The 25491-nt window shown below is 39.9% G+C and overlaps 1 protein-coding gene across 1 annotated transcript in view; it reads right to left on the reverse strand.

Moving 5' to 3' along the window:
* The window catches only part of RPRD1A (regulation of nuclear pre-mRNA domain containing 1A), a 40773-nt gene extending 34426 nt beyond the window's left edge, over positions 1–6347 (reverse strand). Inside the window, exon 1 of the mRNA XM_063300331.1 lies at positions 5812–6347. Within this exon, the coding sequence (XP_063156401.1) occupies positions 5812–6046 (235 nt within the window). The 5' untranslated portion in view covers positions 6047–6347. The remainder of the gene's footprint in view (positions 1–5811) is intronic.
* Between the last annotated feature and the right edge of the window lie 19144 nt (positions 6348–25491).

Here is a 25491-nt window from a genome sequence, read left to right on the forward strand (position 1 = left end):
GTTTTTATTCTATCAAGAATCAAAATATATTTTTCTCTTCTTTTCATAAACCTCTCACCTATTCAGATTTCCATAGAGGAGGAAGAGCCACAAGAAGTTAAACTAATTATCAAGTAATTTATACATATAAATATAATAATTATGTTTTTATATAATAATTATCAGTGATAAAATATTACAGATGTAAAATTTTCAGAAATTTTAAAGCAAGTAACTCTCCCCCAAGGATTTTTGGAAAATGAAACTGAAATTTGGGGGGAAATCAAAATACATGAAATATTTTTGGCACCCTTTAGAAATATAAAATCACTCTATTTCTAAAATACATTGTTTATAACTTGGCTTTGCTTGTATTTCATTCAAACCTAGGAAGGAAACAGTCTAGAACATATCCCCTCCAGCAGCCAACATTCAGATAAGCAGGGATTAACACCAGACAAACAACGAGGCAGGAGGCAGAAAACACTTGCTGCTGTTACCTAGTTGGGTAACGAACTCTCTGCAAACAACCAACCAAGCTCAGAGAGCATCAAGAACTCAATGTATTAAGTGTGCTAAAGGAGGTATTTTTTAGAATTCTATGACTTTATCTCAATCAGGAAACAGACCAAGTCACTAAGGAACCTATTATGTGAGAAGGTTTATTGTACATTTGTTAATTTAGAGAAAAATATTTGCATGAGTACAGAGTTGTTGCTGAGTGCAATAAGATACAGGATGGAAACATGTGTAACATCAAATCCTTAGGTTCAACACTGAGCACTGTGTAAGACAAGGATCTGTGACGTCCCCTTGGTTGTTTAATGTGTTTAATTCATGAATGTATAAAGAGATGGAGTTACTTTAATTGGGGATGTGAATGTACATGTACTTTTCTAAGCACAGGATGCCATACTGTTAAAAACCTAAATAGTTTACACTAAATGTTAAGACTGCAAGATGCAGTGAGGAATGTAGCTCTGCAAATTAATGTATCAAAGATCTAGATGTCTTTGGTAGGATGCTTTGTTGAAAATTGTTTTAAAAAGCAGTAATGACTGTATACAGTGTAAGGGTATGCTTTTGCCTACTGTGGCATATAAAAGTCACCCAGGAAAAGCATGCAGGTTGACTGCAATACATATGGGATACTTCAGAAGTATGTGTGATAAAATAAGGTGAGGATAAAAATGGATAGTGAATGAACGTGAGCTGAATTCAAAAGTGAGTGATCAGTACAAAAACATTTGGCGTCATATTATAAAAACAACAACAGTACAGTAGACTCTCAGTTAACCGGCACCCATGGGGATTGGTAGATGTCGGATAAATGTAGTTTCTGGTTGCTCCAGAGTTACTATTAAATCCTAATAACCACTAGATGGCAGCAGAGAGATACAGATTTTTTTGCTGGTTGCTTGAATGTGTCTGGTTTTTTTCTGGTTGAGAGTGCTGGTTTTTTTTCCGGTTCAATTTTTGTGCTGGTTGCTTGAGAGTGCCAGTTGCTTGAGTTCCGGTTAACTACAAGTCTACTATACAAAAAACTGATGGGTCATTTACAGAGAACGAATTAGCACCAAATCACAAAACAAATATATAAAGGAAGAATGAATGGGCTGAATAGGAGAGAAAGAAGAAAGCAGGCAATATAAGACTCATTCTATGGATGCAGTAAAATAGAAAGGTATAATTAATAGAGCTGGTATAAACTTGATTTCCTTTTCTCTTCTGCCTTTATTTTGCTCACTCCTTCATTCTTTTTCTTTGCTTTGTTACAATGTCACTTACCCCAAAAGGAAACAACATGATGAACATCTAGATATGAAAGGGGGGAAAACCCAGATAAAAATCCCAACCAAAAAGAAAGAAAGAAAAAGAAATTGTGTATGGAGCCCTGCCCAGTTTGCATTATTTCCCAAACCACTATAGCCCTTGCCATCCTCTGAAATGTTAAATGTGCCTATAACCACCAAAAGGTTGCTCGTTCCTTCCTCCCAATAAATTGAACCATTTTATCAGGTCTGCATATTTTATTAACTGCAAAACTAGGCATACTTTGATTATATAAATGCACTAGTCATGAACTGTTTTATTTTGTTCCAACTGCTGTTGATTGTATTCTGGTCAGTGACCATTAATAAAGATATGTATCATATCCTTCTATTGCTTCTGTTTCTTTTAAACAAGTTGTGCCCTTCAAATGCTTTATTCCAGTCATAGCACCATCCCACCAGGTCATATCTGCTGTTCTGTAGTAAGAGTTCACTTATCTTACTTCTTATTCTCTGAGCATTATTGCATAAACAATAATGGTCATGAACTGTAAGAGTCAATATTTTTTTCTAATTTCTCACTGAGGCTCCAGTGGAGCAACACGCCCAATTTTCCTACAGTCCACAACCCTTAATGAGACTCTTATTTAGTGCTTTTGTTTCTAGCTTCCCAAGAATTTAATGTAAAACCTTCCTGATTAATCATGTCAGGCACTGGCTGAACACTTTTTTTTTAACCAGTCCTTGTGAGTACAATCAATCTCATGACATCAGTTAATTATCTAGATAAGCCATGCCATGGGTCTCTCCAACTGACACCACTTGTAAAATCAACCATTCACGTATTGTATTCATCTTTCCCTTTCTGGACCTCATCCACAAATTGGAAGGATGGATGATAGCTGAGCCCGCAGCTCCTAAGCTGCCCTCTTAGATTACAAAGTCCATGGTAATATAGTTGTATCTGTTCTTATAAAACATTCTGTCCATGCAGATATTAGTACGAAGGGATAATTGTTAAGAGACCTGAAATGTCTTGTAGTTCATTATACTTACACCTAACAAAACAACATGCTTCATGAGTCAGTAACTCCAGTGAACATACATCTGTTTCAATTTCTTCTAATAGAGAGTCCCAAGTTAGCATGTTTGCTCTTTTGTTTTATTCTAGGGCAGAGTGCCATCCTGCTGCCCTTCAAGGATCAACTGTTCTATCTCCTGTTCTATAATGTTTTTCTCCTGAATTCTGAGAGCCTTTTCTTCTGCAAGAGCCCAGCTACCAGTAATGAAGAGTATCTTCTATGTTTCTTGCTTCCATTGTTACACTATTCATTCCTTATGGAGAGTTGCTTCTATTGTCAAGTTCTCCTGCAGCATCTTTTTTTTCTTTGAACTGATAAATCATGGTACATCAGCTGAAGAATGGCCATTTGCTGCTCAGCCTTTTGACTGGTTCTTCAAGAAGTACTTACATGCTTATAATTGTTACAAATATATGCAGGTAATTTTCAGGCAGGAAGACTAACATGCCACTAGCATTGCAAGTCACAATTTCCAACTCCAGTGCTTTTATTCTCACTTCTTTTTAACGCAGTACAAATTAAAAAGCATTTCATCATGTTTCCTTCTCAGCCTCTCAGATTGCCTGAATATAAATGTAGGGCTCCCCCTTAAACTACCTGACAAACTACTGCTAATTCATCCTATTTGTATTATGGCTTATATAATGTATGCACTCAGTTTTATCTCTGAATTACTCCTTATTGTCCAAATGAATAATTCAGTGCTAACTATGCTTACACTAAAGTATTAATTTCTGCTAACTAGTTAATTTTTAATAATTTAGTTGAACATATTACAGTATTTGATTATTTCTTACCCCAGCACGTAGAGCAGGAGATCAATGTTACTAAGTAAAGAACTACAGGAACTAAATTATTTTCTTTATGGAAACAGTGGTCACTTGGTTATCTCTCGCATTAAAATACACAAGCAAAGGTTACCTCTTCCTTGTTGTATGAAGGCTTTTCAGGTTTATTCAATTACTAGGGAATAAGCTAGAAAATATTTGGAGCTGTTTTTTGAGGCAAATGTTAATATTGTCTTCCCATTCTCTGATAAACATATGTGTGCTGAGCTGGACATATTCCAGCAAGCATATATGTTTGGTTCTTAACAATTATATCAGTGACATTACCAGATGAGTTGTTTCTGAACTGAATGACATTCGAATCTATATACACTCAAGTAAATAGATAGCTATTTTATACTTCTGGTATTTTATGGAAGTAGCTATTTTATACTTCTGGAAGTATAAGTAGCTATACACAGGTTTTCTTATAGTACTCATCTATAGGTATGCTTATTAAAATTTAACGTTCCAATTTCTACTTTTATAGTGGATCAATTTAAAAATTATCCAGTTGATCAGAATGCTTCAGTTATACTTTGGTATACAATGCCTTCAGTTTTACAACTTATGAGAAAAATTCTTGTCAGAACATATTGAATGAAAAATTCTGTTACCCCAAGTGAGTCTATATATTATTTGCTTCAGATAATGTAAACTGAGATACTCAATTTCTTAAAATATGTTTTAGCTATCAAAGTCCTGCTTGGTTTCAAGTGGAATATAGGCCTAGTAAATAGACAAAATAAAAAAGCTTAGAATAGAAATTGTTAGCACTAGTGTAGTAGGATTTTTGTCTCCCTAATAAGGTCAATTTGCTAATCAGTAAATATGTGATGGGATAATGTTTACTTCCTGGGAATAAGATGCTGAACTGTCTCTTCTGATGCCTAAGAGATCAATGGGGTCATTTGGCTTGCTGATCAAGGCCATTCTTTCACTTAATAATTTTAAGTGAGCTACCATTCTCGTTTCAATTTCTCAATCTACAACATGAGGATAGTATTATGCTGTTTTCTCTGGCTACAGTAATAATTAAGGAAGTATAATGTGAAACACTCTGAACAGGTGCTATATAATTTTTTTCCCAACAGAATATCTGTATTACTATTGCTGTATCACATTTTGTAAAAAGCATCATTTATATGTTTCAACCTGCTATGTACATACTGAATTTTATCAAATTCTTGCCAGTCTTCTCTTATAAGATGTAAGATATTCAATGAAATACACAATTGATTCCACTGAGACAAGCAAGAATCAACAACCACCAGCAGACACTGCCTCCACTCTTAACCTGAAAACATTCATCTTTATCTATACTGTAATGTTCTACTTACACTTCTTAGTAACAGCTACCAGGTAACACTCCTCCAACATTTTCTTAGTCCCATCACATGGAAGAAGCCTTCAAGCCTATTCCATTGCAGTGTAACAGTTGTATATATAGTAGGAGCTTATTTTCGGCATACATATAACAGAATCAAATACAATATAAACTTTAGCCGATCAGAATGTAAATGTTTGCTCACAAGTTCCAACACCTTTCTTCCCCAAACAGGTTGTACCTTTTCCTGCCAGAGCCTATGCAATATAAACTTAATTTCTGAGTTAAAGGAGCGATAAAACGGCCTCAGGTTCCAGGACGCGTGTACTATTACACATTCTGAAATACTATAAACTGCAACAAGACACTTTGCTGTTTTAATTTCAGCGAACGTAAACAAGCCCCTCCATTATCACTGTAACGCAACGAGGACTGAGGAAGAAAATCCCACTGTTAATAAGGCTGTTAAAAAGGCATTCTGGGCTTGGACAAGAAAGATCTTTCTCTAGCATGTCTCCTCTACGTCGTCGCCTTGTGACACCCCCACATTCCCGGAAAGAAAAAGGCCCAGAGCCACAGTCGCGCCGACCTCCTTTCGTCTGTCCATCCTCCCGCGTCTTCTCTGCTCCCTCCCGAGGTGCTCGCTCCGCGACACCACTAGGCCGCGGCGGGCAGACCTCTAGGGCTCATCCACCAAACAAGCACGCTACTAAGACTTCCCTCACCCGCAGACAGAAAACCCAGGCCAGCCCTGAAGAAGCAGGAGGGAGCGCGTGCTGCGCTCGGGCAGCCGACTCCCCTTGGATCATCCATCCGTCCCTCACCTTTGCGCAGTTCGCGCTCCCAGACGGTGACAATGAGCGGCGAGTGTTTTCGGTGGTGGATGAGCCACAGACTCAGCGTCTGGACACTTTGCTGAGAATTGCTTAGCTCCGACAATTTTCGCTCCAGTGCCGACTCTGAGAAAGCCGACATTACCGTTCTATTTCTATTCTCAGCTTCGGACCCTCTAAGGTGAACAAACGTTGCGGTAAGCAGATCGCGTACACTAACGTACATCAAACAAAATGGCGGCTACGCTGCCAGTAGAGCCGCAGAGGCACGCCTTTTGCGCAACGTCACTAAGCGAGACCTGTTCTAGAGAGAGAATTACGAAAACGCTGAAAAGAGCCCGATTTAAAACTCCCAGTTCCGAAGAAGGGGGTGTGGGCTGTCAGAGTTTTCTTAGCGTGGTAAACTGATTTGCACAGAAACGACGCAGCTTTCAAAACGGAATCAGGACGCACACACGAAGCAGCGATTTTCTCATTGCAGCTGCTTGCTGCCTTGGCCCTTCCTTTTGTACACCACCAAATCGTCTTGGATTTTGCACTAACTTCATTTTTTTCTGTTCTGATGGAGCCCCCAGTCAGTGCCAGTAGATTGAAGATGTATGAAGTGACCAGTAGTCTTCACTTTTGCATCCATCGTGGACTACTCCAATATTCCTTTAGGTGGTTAGAGTAAGGAAGAACGAACTTAGAAATGAGGCAGTGATCATGTCCCTGTCTGCCCTGCCTGTTCCACTACAGCTACTCCATAAACCCAGTCCAGCTGTTTTGGCATTGGTGGAAGAGGAGAAATAGTTCCAAGGGATGCAAACTGACCCCATTCCTACAGTTTTCTATTCAGTGGGGGAGAATCCTCAATAGCTCTAAGACAGTCTGAAAAATTCCATTACAGTGATGTTTCTACTTTGCCCCATCAAAAGCTCTAGCTCAGTGAACAATTCTTTACCTTCACTTCCCAAGAACAAAGGTGGCAAAGTCAGTTGCTGGCTGCCAGAAAATATTATCAGAGGTTTTTGCAGAAGGAAACATCTACTTATAAGGAAGAGTCTACTCAAGCAGAGGGTTAAAATCCAGGTGTAAGTGGTAACTTACTGAAGAAGGAAGAACAGCTTATTGTAGAGGCTTTACATACTTTGAAACTTTGTTACATTAATAGGTCTGATAAACTCACTGATGTCCTGCTCCCTTACTCTACCTTTTTACCTTCAGGAGCTACTCAGATTCAGTTCTCCAGTTTGACAGGAGCCCAGGGCTCTCAAGCTCAAATTGCTGCATGGGGACCAGCCCACTGGCCCTCACCCCCATTATAAAAGTTTCCAGTGAGTTGAAAACAAAGAGCAAAATAGTATGGCACCAAAGATAAATTTCTCAAAAGAAAGAATCTCCACTGTGAAACAGAGCCACAGGCAACTTGCTACTTCACCAGCAAGCCTGTACCTTGAAACACACTCAAGTCTTTATTTGATTTTGAGAACCTTCCCGCTACTGTAACCTTCCCATCACCACTATCAGTAGTAAGCTGACAACCCCCAGTCCTGGCCCTGATGGCAGCCCAACACAGGCCATCATCCCATTCAAGGTAGGCCATTCCTTTACAACCTCCAAACTGCAGCAAGGAGAGGCAGCAAAGAAAGAAGTAAGCTGTGGTTGTACCCATGACACAGCAGTGTGGGTCAGAAGCAAAGTTGTCTCCTAGCCTACCCCACCCAGACATGGAAGCACATTCTTCTCCTAGCCCAAGGTGGACCCACATTGCTTGGCTGAGTTTGGCAAGCTTAAACCCCACTCCCATCAGCTGCTCTCCACCTCTCTGGCCCACTCCAAAGCCCCACTGCAAGTAGTGGAGGGTCACATGCCCTCCGTTTGAAACCCTGACCTAGCTACTTAGACACTTGTGGCAGGGTATGCATTCACATTTTTTTAATGTGAGAGATGCCCAAATTAGGTGGAAAGAGAGATTGCCAAGAAAAGCCAGCTCTAAAATCAGATCCCTTTGTCCCTGTTACAGTTCCCTGCCAGCTACTGACCTACTGAAAGGGGACAACAGCAAGGCTAGAGAGAATTATAGTTTCCATAAGAATCAATATTTTAATAGCTTTTTCTCCCAGTTATAGATGGATCACATGCTTGCATTAACTTTCTCCTTTTTATACTGCAGTGCAGTCTATATACTGAATGACCCTTTCATTAAAATAAATAATGCAAATTATCTATGTAAGGATTACCTGGTTTTATACATACAGAAATTGAATAAATAAATAAATAAAATTTAATATTTTATAATGAGATTTGAGCCTGAATATACATATGTACACTTGTAGGACTTGAGTGCCATGAATTTGTTTTGTTTTGTTTGTATATTCTTTGCCCATCTGGTTTGCTATTTTGCTCCCAATCAGCATGCTTATTGAACTGTTTCTTGAGGGAGGGGGCTTGCCCCTCAACTCCACACCATATATTTGTTATATTTCTGAAAGTCTTAGAATCACCAATACCTCCCTGTGGTGTGTGAACTATGTTGTTGTCTCTGTATAATAATAATTCTCGAAGAATGAAAATCTTAGACTATACTATTATAGCAATGCAGCACCCATTTGTATCTTAGTGGTCATGAAACCACTAGATGGCACTCAAAAGCTTTAAAAAAATAAGTGTAATGGCCAATTTGAAGTGTCTAGACTGGTTAATATTAACCAGATTTGCGTACTTCTATTTTAATGTGGCACTCTTCCTCATTGAATCATGGAGTTAGAAGAGGGCATTAAGGCTACTGAGTCCAATCCCTTGGTCAGTGCTCATTAAAGCATCCCCAACAGACAGTGCATCATGAAAAATTGGTTGCACTGTCAAACTGCTCTTCCTGATATGAAGCTCCCCTGCTTCAAGATTCAGTCACGACTTACCCTCCTGTAACTTAATTTATTCATTCTCTGTTTGTACTCTGAAACAATATGGAGCCTGTAAGGAAAGCCAGTGTGGTATAGATGGTTAAGCTATTGGACTAGGGGTAGGAGGATCCTGAAAAGACCAGGGTTCTAATCCACCTCAGCCACCAAAGCTGTTCCAAAATCAGCATATAAATCTAATAAACAGACGAACGAACTTATTCAGTGTGGTATTCTTTCAGGCATTTAAGCTATTCCCCTTTATCTTCTCATGCAATTCAGTCCTGGATGTTAAACCCATTAAAAGCGTTGCTCTGAGAGTAATAAACTCAGTTCCTTCTCTTCTTTCAAATCTGAGACTTGTTTAATTACTCTTAGTTCTAGCTTCCCTTAAAATCAAGAACTCCAGATTAATTTTCCTCAAAGTTCCTGCTACTTTATTTCCTCAATTAAATATTCCAAATTAATTACTGTTAAGTATAGGTGATGCACTAGTGCTGTTTTCCACGGTCTGAATGAGAAGGTTACCAGGAAGACATCAGAAATTTCCTGTAAGGACCATGCTTGGCGAAGATTGTGTCCCAACAGACGTCAGTGTACTTAAAATCTCCCATCCTGATGACTTCATGCTTCTTTGAAAGACCTGCAGCTTGCTTTTGGAATGCTTCATCAACATTGCCTCCTTGATTGAGTAGGCAATAGTAGCCACAAGGAAGAGTATTGTTTTTATTTGTTCCTCCACTTATTTTATCCAGATGTTCTCTACAGCATTGCCAAGTTAATACATTTAGATTTTTAGGCAGAAATGAACATTTTTAACATACAGGGCTCCACTTCCCCCCTTCCTATGGTTTCTGTTCTTTTTAAATTAATTACCTTTTTAATTTACTATAATCTAGTTGTGAGAGTCATCCATATCCATTTCCTGCATTTTGGCATAGTAGTAAGACACTATCATGACTCTTCTCTTTGTCTAATTATACTACAGAGTTGCACTGTCTCTGACTTTTGGGGATCTACTTTTTTGTCTTCCATTTTGTAATGTCACTCCCCCCCAACATACAGAGATGCCCTAAATCTGTGTCCAAAAGTGGCCTGATATCTGTAGTAAACATTCTACACTCTATTTCTAGTTGTTGTCTTTTTAATTTGTTACTTGCACCTGTTCAATTCATTTTCCCAGTCAGAGATATCATGCTGTTTGATACATTAATTTGCAGAGCTACACTCCTTGTTGTATCATACAGTCTATCTAATATTTGTTGCAGATCATTTGGGGTTTTGGCCAATAAGACAGGATTAATCTACACCCCATTCTTATATCTGACCAACATACCTCACCACAAGTGTTTATTATTTTTTTATCTTTAAATGCATTAAACAGCCAGGGCCATCATACATCCCTGTCTTATTCTCTACTCATTGTTCAACCAGCCAGCCTACCTACCTACTTACCTACCTTCAACTGCATATTCACATAAGATATTCCATAATTTTACCCTACTGTCTAGTAAGCCCCCCCCCCCCCCCCGCCACCAACATTCATATATTTTTCTATATTGCTGAAAAACAAAACTCTGGTCTGCACATTCCCTGCCCAGCATGAAATCACAATGCATTTTCCAAATTTTGCTCATACCCTTTCCATCAGAATTTGGCTATATACCTTGCCAGGGATACTTCACAAACTAACTGTGAATTTTCATTCACTCTTACTCCCTTTCCCTTTGTAGAGGGGAACAGTAATGACATTCTTCCAATTATCTGGCACAGACATTTAATCAAGTCATAAAGCAATTCACATCTGTATTTATGATGATTTTCTCCAACAGCCTTAAGATTCACAATTGAGATATAGGTAACCAGGCCATAACAACAAAAGCAAGATTCCTTTGTACACAGGGGTGATGGAATTTCATTTGAGCAACCATTTATTTATTCGTTGCAAAATCAGCAGCATAGTCATCATACATTATACATCTCCATCCCGGGTGATGCTGTGGCCACCCTTTCTGAGTGCCTGGAGGCTGTGAGGGCCTGGATGGGGGACAACAGGTTGTGGCTGAACCCGGGGAAGATGGAGTGGCTGTGGATTAATGGCTCCTTGATTTCTGGGAAATTGTCATCTTTAATTCTGGATGGGGTGGCACTGCCCCAGACAGACCCGGTGCGTAACTCGGGGGTCCTCCTGGACTCACGGCTCCTGCTCGAAGAGCAGGTGGCAGCCGTGGCTAGGAGGGCCTTTGTGCAACTTCGTGTTGTGCACCAGTTACGCCCCTTCCTGGAGCGAGAGTCCCTTCAAACGGTCAGTCACGCCCTGGTTATCTCCCATATAGACTACTGCAATGCGCTCTACATGGGGCTACCCTTGAAGAGTATCTGGAAGCTACAGCTGGTGCAAAATGCAGCTGCGCAGGTGATCTTGGGTTTCCCAAGATCAGCACACATCACTCCTTTGGTCCACGAGCTGCATTGGTTGCCAGTATGTTTCCGGGTCCAATTCAAGGTGTTGGTTATCACCTTTAAAGCCCTGCATGGCATGGGTCCAGGTTACCTAAGGGACCGTCTCCTCCCCATCACATCAGCCCGTCCCACCCGGTCGTGTAGAGAGGGTATGCTACAGACTCGTCTGCAAGAGAATTCCATCTGGCGGGGTCCAGGAGGCGGGCCTTCTCTGCAATAGCACCTGCCCTTTGGAATATCCTTCCCCTGGAAGTGAGATTAGCTCCCTCCCTCCTGGACTTTAGGAAACAGCTAAAGACCTGGTTCTGTAATTATGCCTGGGGTGGGAGGGAGAGTAGCCATTTCTGGGGATGGTTAGTTTCTTAGAAGGACCCAGTTCTGCCTGCAAATCATAAAGAACTTTTAACCGAGGTTTTTATTATATGCATTGTATCTGTATTATAGGGTTTTATAGTTTTATATTTTTATCTATCTTTTATTGTAAACTGTCCAGAGTCCCTTTTGGGAGATGGGCAGTGATTGTTGATTAATAAATAATAAATAAATATATCTGACAGTCATCGATAATAACAATGGGGGAACAGTATTATGAACAAATTGCAATCATATGGTCTGTCTCCAGAGTAATATTTATTTATTTATTTACTCATCTACTCATTTGTTCATTTGAATATTTGTTATGTTCAGTGTTAGATGAGTCCAAACAGATAATTAAGCAGTGGATTGGAGACATAGAGTGGCAAAACTATTTAAGCCAAACTACTGGGATCTGTCACCCTCTTAAGGAAATCCAAAAAATTTCCTTGCAGCTTATCTCTTTTCACTTACTTCTGGTAAAGTACCAATGGGCATTCTTCAGAGCTCACTTTAATGCCCTCCTTTGGCATTCTTAAATGATAGATGCAATATGGAGATTGTATTATACCAACCAGCATAGATTCTCCCCTGCAAAGCAGGGGAGAATACAACAATCGAACGTGTCCTTAATGTGAGCTTTATGTTGACTCACAGGTCAGACAAAGCATTTTTCACTTATTTCTAAAACAATTTTTTAATTTCCATCAATATCAGTCTTCATTGCTTCTTTTATTTATTTATTTATTAAACAAATATATATGGGTGCCCAACTCACAGTGACTTTTAATCTTAATCATTCCTCCCTGACTATATTCCTTTTCAGTTATCTTTTTCTCTTTCTTATACATTATATAATATCTTTCTTTTGTCCTTATTTTTTGTAGCAATCATTATCTTTTATGCATGTTTCTCAACCACAGCTTCATTTGCTTCATCTTTCCACCAAGCAAGATTTTTTTTATATTTCCCATTAACACATTAGAGGCATGCTGTAACATGATTCTTCTCACTATCTTCCAAGCGCTTTCTACATATTCCTTATATCCAATTTCCATTTATTCAGTTGGGGGAGTGAGCTATCTTCTAATACTTTTTTCACATCAGACTCATACTTCCTCTTTCTGCAACTGTTTCTCTCCTTTCATGGTCACTCCTCCCCCAGTCCTCAGATTCGCTCCTCACATTCCCCCCCAGAAATGGTCTGTCCCACATTCAGAATACATTCACCATAAATATGCAAGTCAATAAGGCTTTTCCATTCAATGTTTTTCTGTATGTATGCACGGGTAGAATAAGGCTTAGGCAACATTCAGCATTTGACACCCTTTTTCTCACCAGTCACCAGTCATATTGCCACCTTCATGATGCCATTGATGAGACCATTTTCACCATCTTGGACTCTATTTTATATTTTAATATTTATATGTATTTATATTTATATTCTACTGTTTTAACAATATTTAAACTTTTATCTTTTATTGTTTGTAAACCGCCCAGAGTCTTTGCATACGAGATGGGCGGTAAAGAAATATGATAAAGAAATAAAATAAATAAATATAAATTCTTGAATTTATGGGTGGTTCAATAACTTTTTCTGTATTCTCTTGCTTCATTTCTACCCATCCATTCATGTTACCTAGCAGAATATTTTTTCTCTAGATCTCATTCATTCAGAACGTTGCACAACTTTCCTAAAATTATTCCCTGGTTCTTCCATTATAATCATTCATTGAAATGTAACAATAACAACAACAACAATTACCAACTTGTGAATTCCTACTTTTATACAAAGACATAAGAGGAAGACAAGAAAAATAAGTTTATATTACAAGAAAGCTGATTTTGATTGGATATTAGGGTCAGGGTTAGTGTTAACTCTTCTGCAATAGAATAGACTTTCCTGGGAAATGATGGACTTCCTTTGATGGATTTATGGATGACCTTAAGTCAGGGTTGTTCCAGTAGTGGATTCCTGCACTTGGCAGGGTAAATTATCTCCAATGTCCTTTCTAACCCTTCTATTCTATTATGGAATGCCAATAGGATGAGACCCACATGGATTTCAATGAGGATCTCATTCCAAGGGGTAGAGGCTGTGATAGATGACATTATTTGATTGAAGGGACACAGAGTACACTAAGGTAAGTCATGGGAGGGCTCCCTGTGCAAGCCTGATGGCAATCTGGAGCATTGTAAAAACTTATTTTTTCTTCACCTGGGCAAGCCATAGCAAGCTTGTGCAGGCAAACTGGTGACCAAAGCATGGAGAGTTTTGCAAAACATCCAAACTGAAGGGTCTTGCTTTTTTCAGTATCATCTACCAGTTTCAAAACAGATGGTTTCTTGCTGGTTGGTAACTTCCAGCATGATGTGTAGCAGCATATCTGTGGCCTCTGGAATATCTGTGAAGTATACATGTTAGTGAAATTATGTATTTGTATTCATTATTCTAAATTGTCTCCTCTTCTGCTTCTGCAACCTTTGCTGCTATTCATCATGCTTCCCAGGTACATCTTTGTTACCCCATGTGAGCAGCAAAAGGGTTACCATATGTGAGCGGCAAAAGTCTAGATGACCACTAGATGGCAGCAAACAGATCTACAGCACAGGCATGGTAACCCTTCTTAACAGCAAACTCAGCTTCTGTTACCATTGATTTTCTTCTACGGTTGTCTCTTCTCCTTAAGAAACCTTTTTACGACTATAGCCCTTGCTTTGCCTGAGCAACGGGGATATAATTATCAACGGTACAGTTTCCCAAGCTCATTTGTTGTCTTTATCTCCTGATAAGGAAATATCATGTACATTAGGACTCATGGTATCCCTTCTTTTGATAAATGATATGAATTGATGGTCCATTATATTTACTTCAGACAATGCTTTTCTTCATCTTCATTCCATTTTTGACAGTGGTAATTTTAACGGGTCTTGGCTTCCTGATCTTTCTGTTACTGCCTATCTCTTACAGACATTTTTTCTATTCACCAATTCTGAATGGAATAGAATCCTGATTGTTTCTTTTTCTGTTTACATCTGTGTAACTGTGAATTACATCTCCTCTTTCCCCAGGTTCTCTCAGCTTTCTGCTCGACTTCCTCATAAGGAAATGTTCAATTGACTCTTTACTTGCATTTATTAGTGCAGTGTGTGTGTGAGAGAGAGAGAGAGAGAGAAAGAGAGAGTGAAAGAGATTGCAAAAAATACATGAATAATAGTTTTTAAATACTGCAAATTTAGCTAAAAAAAAGACAAACATAAGAACTAAAAAAAGAGATAATTGAAGAATACATCTAGGTAATCTGGAACTGTAGAGCTGGTGTAAAAAAAACCCCAAAACACTAATGTTCAGCATGAAAGATTAGCGAAGAATTCCAAGAATGACAACAAAAGCAAGAGAACAGAATCAGTATTCCAAATGCTCAATAAAGATGGCACAACACCATGAAATAACAAACAAAAGGCATACTGTAGTTACTCAACTGTGATTAGGGCTCCATCTTTGTCAACTATGAGGAGCAGGAAGAAGGGGCAAGTGTGATGACTGTATTACTCAGCTTGCCATCAAAACTGATTCATATGTGTTTTAGTAGAAATCACTTTAATGGAGTGTAGTATACAGAACAGTGAAAAAGTTGCGAATGAAAATTCCTGCACTTTCCCCAAGTGAAACAACCCAATGAGTGCAACCCCCTCCCTTTCCCAGGCATGCAGTCCCCTCTCTGTGCCAGTTAGTTCAGTTCCCTACAGATGTCTCCAACAGCTCAGCAGCCTGATCTTGGATACCAGAGATAGTCCAAACAAGATGCTTTCACACTCCTGGCATATTCCCCCTCCCATTCGGTTGACCTGCAAGTCCCAACATGTGTTAACTCCATTCATGCATGCAAGTCCAATCAGATGTTCTGGGAACGTTTGATCGGGGAGCATGACATACCACCCACCTGGAAAAAAATGATATTATATACATAATTAGTAGAGAAAAGGAAAGTGACACAATAAGTATGAGAGGGTGTTAACTGAAAACTTTAAGGAGTGGGTTTGTTAGGATATTTGGCATGGAATTTTTTAAGTAAAGCAGGTGCATTAACATGACGACTAGAAACCCATTCATTGTCTGGGAAGTGTTTCCAGTGGATTAGGTACTGTAAAGAGCCGTGATGCTTACGGACATCCAAAATTTCTTGAACTTCAAAGTGTTGTTCACTGTCAATCATAATAGGAGGTGGCATGGGGGAAGTGGGGTGCCAACGTGATAAGTCAGGAGCTGGTTTCAATAAGCTGCAATGAAAGACAGGGTGAATTCTCTTTAAATTGTGTGCAGTTGTCCAGTGACAGGGTTAATGATTTTAGTGATAGGAAAATGTCCTATGAATTTTGGCCCCAGTTTTTTCAAGGTTTGAGGGGAATGGAGGAATTTGGTAGAAAGGTAAACTTTATCTCCAACTTTCATGGGCCATTCAGCAGAGCATTTACGATCCACAAACTTTTTATAGGTTTCCTGAGCATCAATTAGAGCTTGTTCAATGATTGGCCAAGCTGCAGCAATCTTTTTACACCAGTCTGCTGCAGAACAAGCTTCAGGCGGAGAGAGTGGTAATTCAGGGATAGGGATGAAATCCTGGCCATTATCTACTTGGAAGGGGGTGAGCCCAGTACTCTGATGTACTGTGTTATTATAAGCAACTTCAGCAAAAGGGAGGAGATTGACCCAATCGTCCTGTTGGTAATTAATGTAGCAGCATAGGAATTGCTCAAGAGTAGAGTTAGCTCATTCAGTTCATCTATCCGTTTGTGGATGGTTCAATGAGCACAATGATTGATTGGTGCCAATTAGTTTTAAAAAAGATTTCCAGAATTTGGAAGTGAATTGAATTCTGTGGTCCAAAATAACACATTCAGGACATCCGTGTAAGCAGTACACATGTTGTAGAAACAGCTTAGCAAGTTGGGGGGCTGTAGGGATCTTAGTACACAGTACAAAATGAGCTTGTTTGGAAAACAAATCTATGACTGCCCAGATGGCCATTTTGTTTCTCCTTTCAGGTAAATCTACAATAAAGTCCATGGCAACTTGTTTCCAGGGTCTGGGGGGGTCAGCCACAGGTTGGAGAAACCCTTGAGGTTTTCTCCCTTTCTTTTTCAACCTAGCACAGACAGGGCAAGTAGAAACGTAGTCCTTGACATCTTTAGGTAAAGTGGGCCACCAGAATTGATGGCATATTAAATGTAAAGTTTTGACAAAACCAAAATGACCAGCCGATTTGTCGTCATGGGAGTGTTTTAAAATTTTGGCACGTAAAGATTTGGGGACATACAGTTTCTCTGCAAAGTACCACAACCCATTTTGTTTGGTTAATGTAGACTTGTTAGTTTGTAATCAAGTATCAGATTGGAGAGCCGCTTGCAACTCCTGTTGCACTTCTGTGTGCACTTTCACTTTCTCTGCCGCAGTTTGACTGTGAGTTACGGCGGCGCACCCCAGCTGTGGGGAAGAGAAAACTGTTTTTGGTCTCTTTCTGTTGGCTGTCATGCTGAGGGAGGTGAGAGAGGGCATCTGCTAAAAAAAAATTCTTGCCTGGGAAGTAAGTTAACGTGAAATTGAACCTGCTGAAAAATTGAGCCCACTGAAGTTGCTTTGCATTTAGTTTTCTAGGCATGCATAAAGCTTTTAAATTTTTATGATCAGTCAATACTTGGAAAGGCTGTTTAGCTCTGTCATGTTCACCGTTTCAATGTGTTTGATACATCGTAACGTTTCGCATGTCATTAGCTGGATGCGTGTTTCATCCTTGAAGGGAGGATGGTTCCTGTTGGGAGGGATTTATCTCTTGGCTGTGCTTTTGGAATGTATTTGGGTTATCTCCTGTGTTCAAGGTTACTTTCCCAGGCTAGAAGATCTGACAGTTGCCAGCACCTGGGACGGGCGGCTCTGCTGGTAGGGAGGCGGGGTTACGTGTGCAACGAAGGGTTTAAGTTTGTATTTGGCGCGCTTTCTGTCATTCTCAGCTTTCTCTGTATTTGTCCTAAGATCCCTAATAAATCAGATTTCATTTAGTAACCTCTTGTGAGTCTGAGTATTTGGGCTGGGCAACCATTACAAGCTCCTTCTAAAAGGTGTCGCCAGGTTACAAGAGCTGATTTTACAGCGAAAGCCTCTTTCTCCCACATGTGCCATCTGCGCTGTCAGTGAATTTATGAGACAAGTAGGCGCAGGGGTGCAAGGTGCCTTGGGGGTCTTTCTGTAGGAGCACGGCCCCGCAGCCATATCTGATGCATCAACTTGGTTTATGAATGGTTGCTCAGGAACAGCATGCTTTAGTATGGGTTCAGCCATGAAGGGTGCCTTAAGCCATTCAAAAGCGGTCTGACATTCAGCAGTCCAATTCAACCATGCTTCAGGGCTCGTGACTTTCTGCGTTTCCCCCTTCCCTTTTGTTTTTAATAGCTCAGTCAAAGGCAATGCTATTTGCACAAAATTGAAAATAAATTGGCTATAAAAATTTGCAACCCCCAGAAAACTTGGTAATAGGTGGTGTCTGCGTGGGGGTTCCCATGCCACAATGTCCTGAATTTTTGCAGGGCCAATCTGATTCCCTTAGTAGACACTCTATAGCCCAATAGTCTAATTCTTTTTTATGGAATTCACATTTCGACAATTTAGCATATAGCTGAGCTTCACGAAGCTTGGTTAACACCTTCTTGACCAATTTAATGTGTTCGTGTTCATTTTTTAGTAGATCAGGATATCATCTAAATACACTAAGATCCCTCTGTATAAATGTTTGTGTAAGATTTCATTGATAAAATGCATGAACACTTGTTGGATACTTGGCTTGGTAATAGTACTTATGAAAAAAATCTTAGAATAGTGGTGGACTGGAAATGGAATATTTTGGGAATGATGTTTATGATACTAACAGCTACATTAAAAGTAAAGCACTTAATAGCCAGCAGTTGAAGCAGGTACTTGCAATACTTGAGAAAGACTTTGGGATTTAGGCTAATATTGTGAGACCTCAGGGCTAAATGATAGCATGGTGTTGCAGTGCTTCTTTGGACTAAGGGTGAGAAAAGCCAATTGAAATGGTATATATGGATTTGTGACTTGTGTTTCTGGTTGTTATTCAGAATTCCTAACAAAACTAAAGCATAACATCAACTTTGTAGCAGCCTGCAGTACTCATGTAAATGATTTTAAGAGGCCCTGGTTTTGTGGCAGTCCAAATTAGCAGAGAGAGACATGGAGCACTTCCCTGCACTGGATGAACAAAAGCCAGGAAAAAAAAATACAAAAAAGATTAGCATGATCCAGAGTGCAAAATTTAGTCAACAGTTCCCAAGAATGCTTGCAGGAAGAAAAAAAGGGGAAATGGCTTGGACATCTTTATGACACTATCTGATGTTAAGCCAAATGAAGTTCCTGGCAGGATTATGTCTGAACTGATCTCAAGGCAGCAAGGAACTTAAGTCAAGATTCAAGAATGTTCAAAAACTGAAACAGAAGCCATAGCAAGAAATAATGCAATGAGTCCTCCCTCTCTGAATGTGGTCTCTTTTCCTAATAATCAGTCTAGAAATCACACAGGAGTTCCATAGCAACTTGCTCCCAATCTGATTGGCTGTCAAACCATTGCTTGCTTATATCAGATCTGTCACAGATCTACTTAAATCTTGCCTCTATTAACGCCAAAATACACACTGCAATGATAAAGGCACGGATTTTCATTTGTGGTAGATATGCCAAGGATGAGAAAGTACTAGGGTTAATATTTATGGAATTGGGTTAAATAATCAATTAGGAAATCAAAATAGACCCACTCTTTAGATCCATAGTAAACTTTATTTTGAGAGCCAGTCTGATGTAGTGGTTAAGGCATCAGGCTAGAAACTGGGAGACTGTGAGTTCTAGTCCTGCCTTAGGCACAAAGCCGGCTGGGTGACCCTGGGCCAGTCACTTTCTCTCAGCCCTAGGAAGGAGGCAATGGCAAACCACTTCTGAAAAACCTTGCCAAAAAAACTGCAGGGACTTGTCCAGGCACTCTCTGAGAATTGTACATGATTGAATGGATTAAAAAAAAACCCACGTTATTTATAATATTAATTGAAGACAAGTCTAACTGGACTGGTAAATGAAACTCAAAGGCTGGCTGCGTAGAATCTACATCAGATAGCAACTGTCAGTTAAGCCTAAAGTAAAGGTCTCAAGTACTGTTAAATCTCAGTTGGGTTAGAATGTATGAGGTGCCATAATAGCTGCACAAATCCTGGCAGATGGGAACTCAGAGCATTATAGAACATTGGCCCACATATATTAAATGTTTAGAATAAAACTTTGTACTTCACAATGCACCATATGAAAACAAAAGGCCTATATTACTAAATTACATGAGCAAAGATCTGCTGAGATTTAAAATCTTTCCTATGCAGATAAGCTATGCACAATTTTTTTTTGCTGAAATAACAGTGGAACAGTTTTTTGCCCAACCACTGGAGATTGTCAAATGATTCAGATTTCATTACTCTTGAACTTCAAAGTGTTGTTCGCTGTCAATCATAATAGGAGGTGGCACGGGGGAAGTGGGGTGCCAATGTGATGAGTCAGGAGCTGGTTTCAATAAGCTGCAATGAAAGACAGGGTGAATTCTCTTTAAATTGTGTGCAGTTGTCCAGTGACAGGGTTAATGATTTTAGTGATAGGAAAATGTCCTATGAATTTTGGCCCCAGTTTTTTCAAGGTTTGAGGGGAATGGAGGAAGAAGGACCCCTTTTGGCTATCAAGTTCAACCACCAGCTTGTTGTTTAGCCTCTGCTTAGGGACATCCAATGAAGGAGAATTCACCACCAGTCTAGGTAATTGGTTCCAAGTCAAACTGCTATTATTGTCAGGTGTTTTTTTTTAACATTCATTTGGAATCTGCCTTCCTGAAAGTTATATCCATTATTCCATATCCTGCACTCTGGTATGAGACAGAACAAATTGTCACCTTTTGCTCTATGAGATGCACTTCAAAGACTGACAGAATATTATAATTTTGGAGATATCTTACAAATAGTCCAATAAATAGTTGATGTTCTCAATGATAAAAAAAAAATCAGAAATGTCTCTTAGTACATTTTCCAGTTAGACATATGACAGAAGTAGCATTGGTAATCCTAACAGAGTACCTTCATCCTGGTCCTTTTGGACTTCTCTGCTCCATTCAGTACCACTGACCATGGTATTCTTCTGGACACCTGCAAGATGTGACTTGGAGGGGCAATACTGTGATTCTGCTTGTACCTGAATGAAAGGTTCCAGTCAGTTATCATGAGGGATAACTGAGCTTAATTACTTCAATATTGGGTCCCATTGGCTTCAGTCCTCTCCTCAATGTTAATTAACATATGCTGGAAATGTCATCTATCAGTTTTGAAACCTGTCTGCTTGCTCTGCTTGTGAGATCTCAGAAGCTGCCTCTCTGGGTAAGAAATAGCTTAGACTGGAAGAAGTGGGAGAGGGGAGGGAGAAAAGAAAAGGAAGTGGCAAAAAGTGCCTCGCCCTTGACCTCCCTTGCCTTACTTTCTCTGTTTCCTAAGTATCAGTTGCTTTTAGCTGTCAATCTGCAGCAGCAGCAGCAAACGATCAGCAGCCCAACCCCCCTTCTTCCTCTCTCCTTGTTTGATTGTTTAGTGAACAATTGTATTTAGCCATGAGAAAAGAAAACTGGGAGGAGAGGGATATATCACACTTCAAATATCGGAAAGATCTCATAGAGCAAAAGGTGACAATTTGTTCTGTCTCATACCAGAGTGCAGGATATGGAATAATGGATATAACTTACAGGAAGGCATATTCCAAATGAATGTTAAAAAAAAACACCTGACAATAATAGCAGTTTGACTTGGAACCAATTACCTAGACTGGTGGTGAATTCTCCTTCATTGGACGTCCCTAAGCAGAGGCTAAACAACAAGCTGGTGGTTGAACTTGATAGCCAAAAAGGGTCCTTCTGACTATGATCCTAATGCTTAGTTAATTGTGTGAGGGGTCCTTTTTCAATGCACTGCTGGCTCACTTTCAGAGTTCTTCAGTTTGGTTATGCTAAAGATTATATTGGTTCTCTCACTTTCAATTCCTTAAGAGGAATTCCACATAACATCCTAAAATTGTTGACCCTTAAATATGTATCCGTGGCTAAGCAATAATAACCTGTTTTTCAAAGTTGATCTGAAATATTGAGGAAAAGTGAATATGCTGAAGACAAAAATAAAAAAAATAGAAATATTTGCATATTTTCAACTGCTTTCTCAAAATACGTGTCATGGAAGGGATCACCAGCTGTTTAGCGCATTAATCTGTAACCTTCATTACTCCCTGACTTGATTCTATAAGCTTTTTCTTTTTTGTATAGAAACTAACTCTGTCTCAATTTTAAAATTAAAAAAAAAACCCTATGCTTTGTCAGTGAACATCTGGAATTTAGAACTGCTAATGGATCTGCTGTGAAAGAAGAGAATGATGAAGTGTCTAGCCAACCTGAGTCATATGTTAAAAAACATTATAGCTCTGCTGGCAGGAAGCCCTTTCTTCTCTTAACTTTGCACCACTAAAATTGGAATACTAAGCATTCAGCTAGGCACTTGGTGTATATCCCATTGGGTCTAGTGGGGTGTAGATTAATCCCTTAAAAACATAAAAATCAAGCTACTGGCTTCTTATTCTGAAAAACAATCCATCTGCCAACTTAGTGTTTATTCTAGGGTATTAACATATTCCATATAGTGAAGATATACGTTGAGGTCTGCAACTGGTAGCTCCTGGGTCAAACCTGCAAACCTGAACCATGAAGTTGCCAACCAAAAGCAAGAGAAATGTATGCAAATCATATCAGCCACATGAAATCAGTGCACCAAAACTTTTGTTGCAGTTTTGAAAGGGCACATAATTCACTAGTATGTCATTCAAAATATTTTTGGCTTAGAAAACTGCATATAAAAATATTTACTTTTGAGAAAGTTATGCACAAAAAAAATATTATATATATTAGGGAAGAATTGTAGCTTTTGTTATTTGTTTTAAATAATGGATACAAAATTTACAGAATTTACTTGAAGAGGCTATATAAGAATAGATACCAGCTATTTTTCACAAACTCACATATTTTGTGAGCTGCAGTATGGCACTCATACATTTTGCCATGGTTTTATAGTTTACTGTTGAGAAAAAACTCCATGATATTCACAATACTTATTGGGCAGTATTAATGATAGGGTCTGCATCATGTCTGCTTGCCCATCTCAAATCTTGTCTATTTCCTTCCACAACTGGCAGTAACATCTGAGCATCCATGCCGATGTTTGGCCTGCCTTTTCACCCAATGCTTTTTATAACTGAAATTCTGGAGGTCTGGAATGTAAGAAATATATGTGGAAAGTCTGTGCCTAAACTTTTTCCCCATTATATCTGTACAGTATGCCAGAAGTGTGGAACTAGAAAAGCACAAATTTTATTACTATTTACCTGCATTCCAGAATCTTCTATTTTAAAACGGAAACTTTGCCCAGCTATTGTTTTATGAACCGTGTTCCAGAATATGGAACACAAAAGGCATAGTCCTTGAGTTACGACAGTAATTGGGACTGGAATTTCCATTGCTAAGCAATGCGGTCATAAAGTGCGACATCACATGACTGCATCGCTTAGCGATGGCAATCCCAGCAGTCCCTATTGCTGTCATTAACCGAATTCCACTGGACATTACCCAAGGACCCACCCCAATCCAAGCCATTCTGGGCTTGGTCCCTACCAGCCCCGAGCCTTAGTTCTTCCAAGGTAAAGGACTGTCTCCCCTTCAACTCTCCCCAACTGCCTATTCCCCCTGCATCTCTGCCCTTTTGGCCATCCTGCCTTGCAGGATTGCAAACAGCCCCAGAACTGTGTGGCTCTGGGTCTTCTTGGCATGCTGCAGCTCTGGGGCTGCAAGAAGCCTGAGTTTCAGCACAGTGGAAAGTCATAGCCACCCCTGGAAGCCTCAGCTGCCCCAGCCTGGCCCAGCAGCATGGTGTGGTGTGAATCCACAGCTGCCCTGGGAAGCCCCAGCTGAGCCCAGCAGCACGGCACAAAGCCGCAGCCAGCCTGGGAAGCCAGTCACCCCAGTCCAGGCCCAACCACAGTCACCCTCACCACCCTGCACTCCAAGGCCCCTGCTGCCCTGTGCTCCGCCACCCCAGCTGACATTTGCCATCTTCTTGCGCATGCTGCTGATGAGGTGTGCCTGCCTCCGCCCTTCACGAGGCAGCTGCTGGCCATGTGAGGCCATCTTCCCCAGTTCTTATGAGGAAACCACTGTACATGACCTGGGGAAGAAAGCCTCGTGTGGCCAGCAGCTGCCTTGTGAAGGGCCAGGCCAGAGATGCTTGGTCAGCAGCAGGAGCAAGAAGACAGCAAAGGTCAGCTGGGGTGGCAGGGGCCGCGGAGTGCAGGACATAGATGGGGGGAAATAGGTGGGTGGGGGGGAGTTGAGGCACCCTTGTGATCTGAAGTGCAGGTGGGCTGCCAAGCGCCCAAATTTTGATCATGTGATGCTGCAATGGCTGTAACTTTGGGGATTGGTTATAAGTCCCTTTGTTTGGCACCACTGTAACTTTGAATGGTTGCTGAATGAATGGTTGTTCAGCAAGAACTACCTGTACAGTATGTAGGAGGGCTACGCACAGGAGTTTTTTCTTCTGTCTTCTTTATGTTTGCAAAAAAGAAAAGAAAACCTATAACCCCATTGCATGAATACATATGTCAGCATAGGATTTAAGCAACAAGAGAAAATAGTAAAAACTAGGTTTTTTTAAAGCAAAGTGTCAGGATGCCATCCTGCCAGATGCCATCCTGCCATGCTTTTAGATAGATTCTGTAGTTATTAGGCAGATGGGGTTTGTAGTAATTAGATGGCCTGCTTGCAGGGTAACTAATAGTGCTGTAGAGATAGGGATGGTATGCAAGACTGTTGGAATGCAGGAAGAAGGGGTGAGAGCCAGTTAGCAAGGTCAGCCAGCCAGGACATCAAAGGACTGGCAGTTTAGAGCTGTGGAAGGAAACCAGCAAGGGAGGGGCTAATTAGGAGGGACTGAAACTGGAGTGTTTAAACTAGCAATTAAGCACACTTTTGCTCAACCTGCTCTTTACATTGATTCTGCTCACGTGTATTAATTAAAGAACTTTTCCATATCCTACCATGGCTCATGGCAAGAGTTTCTAAGTAAATAACAACGGAGTGGGTCATCACCAAAAGGACTGTAGCACTTTACATGTAAACAAAACAAAATAGCACTACTTCAGATGTGTTGTGTTTTTCCCCCCCTCTTCATCCAATTAAGATTATTTCTTCCTATGATTCAGAAATTCCATAGGAGGAAAACAAAGAAAACTAAGAAGGGTGAATGGATATGCAATGATACCTGCAGATATGCTCCTGTTTTATGAGGTGATAGAAAAGAATCAAGGAGAAAAGATGAATGTTAATGCAGAAGTAACAGGCATCTTCAATTTCTTTAATGAAACTAAGCATCATAGAACATCCACAAATTCAAATATTGGTGCTTCTATTTGAGAAAGATGTTTTGAATATTTATGTCCCAAGCCAGCAATACAGATTTTACAAAATCTTGTCCAATCCTGAATTGTAAGAGGTAATTGTGTCCCCACGCACAATCGGGAAGGTTTTAATATGAAATTTAGTATGAAAATTTTAAACCAATGATATAAAAAGCGACTTCACTGGGAAATCAAGGTGAGATCACACACACACACACACACACAAAGTCACACAAACGAATAAAGTCAATGTCACCATAGCTAAAATACAAAATAAGATCTTAAGAGTTTCAAGATTCACTACACAGAGATTGGTTACAGGCAGTCATCTGAACTTTATGTGTAGATATTGTTTGACAGAGCTTTGCTGCCAATGTTCCTTACTTTTGATGTGAAGACAAG

This window comes from Candoia aspera, chromosome 4, assembly GCF_035149785.1.
Source record: "Candoia aspera isolate rCanAsp1 chromosome 4, rCanAsp1.hap2, whole genome shotgun sequence".
NCBI classification, from domain to species: domain Eukaryota; kingdom Metazoa; phylum Chordata; class Lepidosauria; order Squamata; family Boidae; genus Candoia; species Candoia aspera.